At 44.1% G+C, this 9,725-nt stretch overlaps 1 protein-coding gene across 1 annotated transcript; it reads left to right on the top strand.

Annotated features, from left to right (window-relative positions):
• Positions 1-8,882: 8,882 nt before the first annotated feature.
• Positions 8,883-9,224, top strand: LOC131876780 (uncharacterized mitochondrial protein AtMg00750-like). The gene has a single exon (XM_059222266.1). The coding sequence runs from the start codon at positions 8,883-8,885 to the stop codon at positions 9,222-9,224; it is 342 nt and encodes a 113-aa protein (XP_059078249.1).
• Positions 9,225-9,725: the final 501 nt, after the last annotated feature.

Below are 9,725 nucleotides of genomic sequence, written 5' to 3' on the forward strand. Positions count from 1 at the left end.
AGTCTTTCAAACCATGCCCTTGGTGCTTGCTTCAATCCATATAATACCTTATGCAGTTTGCATACCATATCCTTATCTTCTGACAATGCAAACCCATATGGTTGTTCAATATACACCTCTTCTTCAAGAACACCATTTAGAAATGTTGACTTTACATCCATTTGATAGACTTTAAAACCTTTAAAAGCTACAAATGCAAGTAGCATTCTAACTCCTTCAAGCATAGCAATCGGTGCAAAGGTCTCTCCATAATCTTCACCTTCTTCTTGTGCATACCCTTTGCATACTAGTCTTGCCTTGTTTCTAACAACTTCTCCATCTTCATTTAACTTTTTTCTAGATACCCATTTTATACCAATCACATTTTTATTATCAAGTCTGGGAACAAGTGACCAAGTGTTGTTTTTCTAAATCTGATCAAGTTCTCCATTCATTGCATTTAACTAATCATCATCCTTAAGAGCTTCTTTAATTGTCTTCGGTTCAACTATGGAAATCAAACAAGAGCTTTCTCTGATTTTCCTTCTAGTCTGTACTCCTAAATTCTTGTAACCTATTATATAATATTAAGTTGATTTAACCTTAGATACCTAGGTATTACCTGTTCATGTGCAATAACCTCTTCTTGTTCTTCATCTTATTCATCTACTGGTTGAGCATCTTCATCTGCATTGTTCTGCTCAACATCTTTTTGCACTTCTGGTTCAATAAACACAAGTTTTGTTCATCATCTACTTGATCAAATTTGCTAGTATCATCGGGTTCATCAGAGTACTCATCAACTTTTACATTCACACTCTCTACAATCTTCTTTGTCCTTTTGTTGTAACACTTGAAAGCTTTGCTCTTAGTGGAGTAGCCAAGAAATGTTCCTTCATCACTCTTAGCATCAAATTTACCTGTATAATCATCTCTTTTTATAAAACATCTACTGCCAAAAACTTTGAAATAAATGACATTAATGTTTTACCATACCATAACTCACAAGGTGTTTCATCATTATGTTTCTTAACAAGTACCCGGTTCAATGTGTAAACAACAGTACTGACTGCTTCTCTCCAAAACATCTTAGGTACATCTCCATGTATTAGCATAGTCCTTGTTGCTTCAACAATGGTTTTGTTTCTCTTTTCTGCAATTCCATTATGTTGTGGTTTCCTTCGAGCAGATAACTGCCTCCTTATTCCATTTTCATCACAATATCTCACAAACTCATATGATGTAAACTCTCCACCCCGTTCAAATCTTAGGCACTTAAGATTCTTACCAGTTTCCTTTTCTACTAAGGCCTTGAATGCCTTGAACTTGCTAAAAGCTTCTGACTTTTCCTTCAGAAAAGTAACCCACATCATTCTAGAAAAATCATCAGTAAATATCATGAAATACTTGTCACCATAAAAACTTGTAGTCCTCATAAGACCACATAAGTCAGTGTGCACCAAATCTAGAATATGCTCAAAAGAAAAAAGATTTGTTCTTAAAAGAAGATGTAGTCATCTTACCCAACTGACATTCTTTACACAACACATTGTCTGGTTTAACAAGTTGTGACATACCTCTTACCATATTAGATTTGTTGATCTTAACTTTATTATCAAAGTTCACATGACAAACCTTCTATGCCATGACCAGCTATCTTCAACCTTAGCAACCAAACAACTATTCATATTAGCATTCAGATGGAATAAGTTACCTTTAGTTTTCTTACCAATAGTAATTAATTCTCCTTTGCATCTTAAGATCTTGCACACTCCACTCTTAAACTCAAGATGATAAACTTTGTCATTCAACTGACCAACACTCAAAAAGTTATGTTTTGAACCTTCAACCAAAAATACATCATCAAAATTGCTTGTACCATTCAAAGAGATGAAACATTTACCTTTTACCATACAAGGTGAATTGTTTCCAAATATTACTACACCACCATCAAATTCTTTAGGAGAAATAAACTTGTTATTATCACTGGTCATGTGGTGTGAGCAACCACCGTCAATAATCCATTCATCACTGTTGTTAATGCGAGATACTATAGCCTTCTTATCAGAAAGATCTTCCTTAACAACAACAAAAACAATCTCCTCATTGTCTTCATCCTCAGATTCCTCATCAGTAGCACCTTCATCAACTGCAACATAACATTGTTTCTTTCCTTTTCCCTTATATTTTCTAAACTTTTCCTTTTGATAATTATTAGGACAGTGTGTAGCAATATGTCCTATCTTGTTACAAGAGAAACATTTGAGAGGCAACTTACCTTTGCACTTACCAATGCCTCTAGGAAGTCTTTTAGCCAATAGAGATTCAAATTCCATCAGATTACCTTCATCATCCACATTAGCTTTACTACCACCATGATGACTTGAACTGCATTCATGACTATGACAAATATCTTTCCCTTTTCTCATTGATACATTAGATACAAATGCTTTAAAAGAAGATTTTGTCTTAGGTACACTATTATCAAAACTATTTAACTCAAAAGCAGTGAGCTTACCAATCAAAGAATCAATAGTAACCTTATCCTTAGTAATTAACGTCAACTCTTGAATAGCAGACACTTTGATGGCATAGGCAGGCAATAGAGTTCTAAGCATCTTACTCACAACAGTGTCTTCTTCTATAGTACCACCAACACTTTTGTTTCCACCGACAACTTCTTTAATCCTCTGTCCATACTGAGTAATGTTTTCTCCTTCCATCATTCTCATATCATCAAACTTTCCTCTAAGACTCTCTTCTTTAGTCTTTTGAACATGCTTATCACCACTATAGATTAATTCTATCTTCTCCCAAACTTCAAAAGCAGTCTCTAAACCATGGACCTCAATATATTCAGTATCAGACAGTGTAATTTCTATGGCTTCTAGTGCTTGAATTTTTTCTTGTTGCTCCTACAACTAATCTACAGTCAGAGGATCGGTAGGAGGTACATACTTAGTAACAACATGCTGCCAAAATTGAGCACCCATGCCTCTGATATGTATCTTCATTCTATCACTCCATATTTTGTAGTTGTCCTTAGTGAGGGACCCTCTTTTTTCATCATCTTCCTCAGATCTTTTCCTCAAGCGGTTAAGCTTCTGCACAAAGAGGACCTAATGCTCTGATACCAATTGTTATTGTGAGGATCCAGTTATTACTGAGAGGGGGGGTGAATCAGTAATAAGGATAAACTGCAACTTTTTACCAATCTACAAAATACTTCACAAAACAGTTCATAACCAGTACTGGTAGCTGATTAAACAATCTCCAAATTAGATTTACCAAAACATTACCAGTAGCGACTTAAGTGTTCATCATTAAGAAAATATAGTAAAAGCATCAAATGCATAACTCAACAATCCATCCACAAGGATTTTTCACGTGGAAACCGAAATGGGAAAAACCACGGTGGGAATTGGTACCCACAAAATATGCACTCTTTCAGAATGTGCCCTATAAGGAGCCTAGCCCAGTTAGGAGCTTTACAACAATGCCCGGTTAAGAGCAGACCTTGTTAGGAGTCACTCAATCAAGGAATTTTATAGCTTAGCCCGGAGTAACCTCCCTAGAGGATTTTGTTGGCGGCATTATTGTACACGGGAATTAAATTAGTTAATTATGTGTAATTGTTTTGGTTAGTTGGCAACCGAGGGGTGGTAGTTACGGTGCGACGGTTGGCGCTCGCACCCTCTCGGTATCCTTATATACTTCGGAATGTAACTTGTAACATAAATAATTATGAATGGAATAACATTTGATATCTATGGCATTATTATTCTACATTATGTGTTTTATCTGTGTGTTTTAAGTTATTCACCCGAGAGGGCAAACATTTGGCGTCGTTGCCTAGACATACTTGGGAATGGAAGATGTGGATGGCGCACGGACACAATGGGCCTACCCGTTGGTGAAATAAACCCAGAGGCCGACGACGCGCGAACAAAACTTTACACAGGAGAAGACACGACAACGCGAGAATTTTCAATTTTGCTCCAGGTAGCCATCCAGACCTACGTCCGACGAGAGGCGGCGGAGGCGGAAATCCCACCAAGTGTCATGTGGACAGCACTGGAGGTTAGCTTGGCAGTAAACCGATTGATGAACCACCTCCCCCGGTTGCTTGTACAGGCATCGCTGGCACAACAGGCCCGCCTAAAGGAGATTGCCCAAGAAGAGCGACGACAACAAATCCTGCAACGCTACGAAGAGAACAACCGACGGGAAACAGAACGAGATGGCGTCAGGCCAAGAGGGATTTGAACCTTGAACTTTTTATATTCAAATAAAAGTTTCATTGACACGAGTTGTATTGGAGAAAATGAATTAATAAAGACGTGTTTTGATTTATGTATTGTGAGTTATGGAAATGTGCGACAATTAATGCCCAACCTATTGAATAAAGATAGAAATAAAAAAGCAGAAACAGACGAATGGGAGGCCGCGCAGAGGGCCTTGATTTTGGAACAGCAAGTAGAATGTAGACAGAGGCTGAGGCAACTTGCCGAAGGATGACCTGTCGAAGGGTGGCCCGAGGGGAACCAAGGAGGTGTCACGGAGGGTGCAGAAGCCGACGGAAATTTCTACGCGTTGCCAGAGCATCGTAGGATGCGGAGCCACGAAGAGTTTCTGGAAGAAAAAAGGTTACAGCGAAATCTAGTCAAGGAGACTCGAGATTAGTTTAGAAACTTATCCCTTACACCATGGAGTGAAGAGCACCAACGGGAAACAGGAGTGGGCGCGGGTGAGAGCGAAGGGGAGGGCAACCGTACGGCTGTAGGTGTGACGCACGGCAGGCAGAACACAGTACCACTAGTCACCCACGCAGGACACACCACGGGCGCTGGAGGAAGCGGCACAGGGACTCAGACACAGCAACAACCACCACAAGGGAGACGACCCCCATCAATGGCAGGTAAACAGAAACTACCGAAGTTTAATGGCGACGGGAAAGAGGATCCCGTTCGCCATTGTCGAACGTGCAAAACCATATGGTCAGCAAACAATGTTACCGATCAAGATGAATGGGTAACACAATTCCCAGCAACCTTGAGGGGAGTGGCCATAGACTGGTACTCAGATATGGACAAAGCTAAAGTCGGCACATGGCCCGACCTGAAGAAGGAGTTTGGGATAGAGTTCCGTCTCTTGAGAGATGACAACGAAATAGTCGTCGAGATCTATGGAATGAAGCAGAATAAGAACGAGATAGTGCGAGCTTATAGTCGGCGGCTGAAGGAACTATTGGGAAAAATGGAGAGTCAACCAGCAGATGGGTTGAAAAAGCGATGGTTCGTGGAGGGACTAAAGCATTCCCTCCGAAAGAAGATGAAAATTGTTCCACCTACATCGTACGAAGATGCATTTAATAAAGCGATGGATCTCGAGAGCGAGACCAAGACATCGAAGAAAAAGAAGAAGAAGGATAGCTCATCTGAGGAGGATGACTCATCACAGGAAAGCAACAGCGAGAGCGAGGCTGCCAAACGGGTGCAAGCGCTCCAGAAAGACATGGAGCGAATGAGAAGGGAATTCAAAACAATGAGAAGCACTAGTCAAACTGAAGGGGACATATGGTGCATTGAGTGCAAAGAGGAGGGGCACACAAAGGGTACTTGCCCGAAGAAGGCATTCTGTGAGATTTGCCAAGTGATGGGACACTCCACCAAGGAGTGCCCATACAACATGAAACCCGAAGCATGCAAATGAACCAGGTGTTGTTCACGGAGCAGGCTACAACATCTGCACTAGCGGGTACCGGCCAACAAACTAACACAACGACATCATCTGGAGGATATCGGGATAATAGACGCGGCGGCGGAAGAAATAATAACAATAACAATAACAATAACAGAAATCGGATCCAGTATAACGCCAAGGGCCGGCCAATGATTCAGTGTAGGGCCTGCAATCAGTGGGGACACTTCGCCCGCGATTGCATGAAGGAAGCCAACCCTCAGCACCTCTACCGATGGTGTGGGCCAGGCGACCATGAGGACGCAAATTGCCCGAAGCCTAGTGTAAACCTTCTAAACATAGAACCTACGAAGGCAGAAGTGTTGGCAATCACAAGGGTGCAGGCTAAAAAGATTGCCTACCCAAATCCCCACACGGAGACCGAGAGAGTGCGGGAGGCCAGAGACGAGATCACAAAGGAAATGGCCGCACAAGGACAGAACAACCACCAGACAGCAAGTCCACCACGGACGAGGGGAGAAGAGGAAATCTTACGGCAAATATTGCAGGTAGAGGTACCCGTGAGAATTCAAGACCTCCTAGAGACCATGCCGTAGCTAAAAATGGCTATCTTAAACTCTGTACCCCCACAAGTAAAAACGAGGGAGGTCATCAGCACCACAACCGACCCCATGTTTAGAGAGGTTGTGAGCCCCGCGGTCGACCCCATGTTGTTGGTAGTCAACAGCGGACGCCACCCGGCGGTGGTAGAAATGGGTATACTGGGGACTACCTTGATAGACACTATTGTGGACGGAGGGTCAGGAGTAAATGTACTCCCAGAAGCGACATGGAAAAAATTGGGAAAGCCAACGTTGTGGCCCCCTACATTCAACCTACTAGGGGCAGACCAACACGGGATTAAACCCCTTGGTACCCTCATGGGCCAACAGGTGATGGTTGGCACGCAACCATTTGTGTTGGATTTTGTAGTAATCCCCCTGAAGCAGAAAGTATATGACGCCATTCTCGGGCGGGGGTGGCTCATTGCAGCAAAAGCAAACCATAACTGGAAGCGGAATACCCTTTCTTTGGAAAACGTCGGGAGGAAGTACGTGATCGATCTCCGTACGTAGATGGTGAGTGAGGAGTTAGCCTCCTCCTCTGACTCGGAATCTGAGGGAGACCAGTTAGCGGAGGGTGGAGATGGATGTTGCATGGAGCCTAGTGACGAAGGGGTGTTAGAACTGGAGGCATGCTCAGGGGACGATGGGGACTCTTTGAATGGCCTCTTCCATTGGCAAATGGGAGATTATGAACTATTTACACCCTCGTGCAACGTATTGAGCATCAAAGAAGAACCATATATATTTACCCCAGAATATGGTGAGTACAAGGAAGGGGAGGCATTAGTGAATGAGACGTCGGCACATTAATTCCCGAAGAGGGAGCCCATTAAATATCAGGAAGCCAATTTAAAGGAAACAAATCTCGGGAAGACGAGTGACCCCAAGATCATCCTTGTCGGAGATGACTGGAATCCAGTGCTGAAGGCTGCAGCCTTCAAAATTTTCCTTGAATACAAGGATGTCTTTGCATGGACATATAAGGACTTGAAGGGCGTGCCCCCAGAGTTATGTGTACACCGAATAACATTGGTACCGGGAGCCCAGCTGGTGAGGAAGCGGCCTTACCGAATGAACAAAAATTATGTTGCACGGGTGAACGGCGAAATTGAGCGGATGTTGGAAGCGGGCATAATCTTCAAAGTGCAGACAAGTGAATGGGTGTCTCCCATTGTGATTTCCCTCAAGAAAGAGGCCAATCAGATCCGGATATGTGTAGACTTCCGGTGCCTGAACGCTGTCACTATTAAAGACCCGTTTCCCATACCCTTCACCAACAACATCTTGGAGGAAGTAGCTGGACATGAAATCTATTCCTTCATGGATGGGTTCTCTGGGTACAACCAGATATCCATTGCGGAGGAAGATAAGTTGAAAACAACCTTCGTGGTGGAGGACAGTGTGTACGCATACAACCGAATGCCCTTCAGTCTATGCAATGCACCTGCCACCTTTCAGCGCATCATCTTGCACATCTTCGACAAGATATCGGTGGGGAACTTCAAAGCCTTCCTGGATGATTGGTCTATTTACAACGGACATGACATCCACTTAAAAACTCTCGAGGAGTGCCTAGAGAGATGTCGGAGGGCACGGTTGGCCCTCAACCCGAAGAAATGTAGATTCATGGTACCACAGGGAAGATTGTTGGGACACATTGTGTGTAAAGAAGGATTGAAAACGGACCCAGACAAGATTCGCGTAATAGTAGAAATGGAACCTCCTACGGATGTCACGGGGATAAAGTCCTTCCTTGGTCATGTGGGGTACTACAGGAGGTTCATCAAGAACTTCGATGAGGTGTCCCACCCGTTGGATAAGTTGACAAGGAAAGGGGAACCATAAATTTGGGTAGAGCCACAGAGCAAGGCCTTTGAAGAGCTGAAGAAAAGGTTGATGGGAGCACCCATACTGGCATACCCGAATTGGGATAAGGAATTTCACGTTCATGTGGATGCCTCAAACTATGCCATTGGGGCTACATTAGCCCAAGTAGGAGGACACAGGTTAGACCACCCCATTTACTTTGCCAGTAGGTTGCTCTCGAAGGCAGAAAAGAACTATAGTACCACAAAACGTGAAACCCTTGGTATGGTCTATGCTGTATAGAAATTCCGTCATTACCTCCTGGTCACACCATTCACATTTTACGTAGACCACCGGGCACTCATGTACTTGGTAAACAAGCCTATTATCCAAGGGAGGATAAGCCGTTGGCTATTGCTACTATAGGAGTTCACATTTTTAATTGTGGTAAGACCAGGGCGAAGCCATGTCATAGCCGACCAGCTGTCCCGGATTAAGTCGGGGGAACCTCCAGAGGGAGTAAATGATGATTTTCTGGATGCACACTTGTTCCAAATAGCCGTACTCCCTTTGTGGTATAGGAAGATTGGAGAGTACCTATCGACGTCCCGATTTTTGGAGGGTATGCCTCCAGGGGAACGGAGAAAGCTCGTATTAAGGAGCAGGACTTTTTCGCTCATCAACGGGTTACTCTACAAAATGGGGCCAGACCAGGTATTAAGGCGTTGTGTCATGGAGGAAGAAGTCTCAAGCGTATTAAGGGAGGCACACGAAGGACCCGCAGGTGGACATATGGGCCCAGACACTACAGCCCGCAAGGTGCTTCTCGCAGGACTGTGGTGGCCAACGGTACATCACAACGCCAGGGAGTGGGTCTTGGTGTGCGACACTTGCCAATGGGCGGGCAAACCTCTAAAGCAGGACTTCATGCCCCTCAACCCGTCGCATGCACAGGAACTCTTTGAACGATGGGGACTCGACTTTGTGGGTCCTCTTAAGGCCGGCCACACACGACGATGTCGGTACATTGTAGTTGCGACAGAATACTTGACCAAGTGGGTGGAGGCAAGGGCTCTCCTGGATGATTCGGCAGTAAGCACAGGGAAATTTATTTACGAACAAATCATTACGTGATATGGTATACCTATTCAGTTGACCAGTGACCGGGGGGGCCACTTTGTGAACCATGTCATACGGCTGTTGACATCAGAGTTCAAGATTTTTCACTCATTATCGAGCCCGTACTACCCACGTGCCAATGGCCAGGCGGAGGCCACAAACAAAATATTGGTATCGGTAATTTACAAGTCCCGCGGGGTAGAAAAGGAAGATTGGGAGGAGAGGTTACCCTCTGTACTATGGGCCTATAGAACGACTTACAAAGTGACCACGGGTCAGACCCCGTTCCAACTCATGTACGGGCAGGAGGCGGTGGTGCCAGAGGAATTCATGGTGCCAAGCCTTAGCATTGCAGTAGAGAACAAACTCAGGGATATGGAGAGTCTGAGGGAGAGACTGTATGCCTTAGGTAAGTTGGACGAAAAAAGAATGTTGGCACAATGGGCCACAGAGGCAACCCAACAAAGACGAAAGGTGTGGCACAACAAGCACCTGCGGCGAATGAAGTTTACTCCC

This window comes from Cryptomeria japonica, chromosome 6, assembly GCF_030272615.1.
Source record: "Cryptomeria japonica chromosome 6, Sugi_1.0, whole genome shotgun sequence".
Taxonomy (NCBI): domain Eukaryota; kingdom Viridiplantae; phylum Streptophyta; class Pinopsida; order Cupressales; family Cupressaceae; genus Cryptomeria; species Cryptomeria japonica.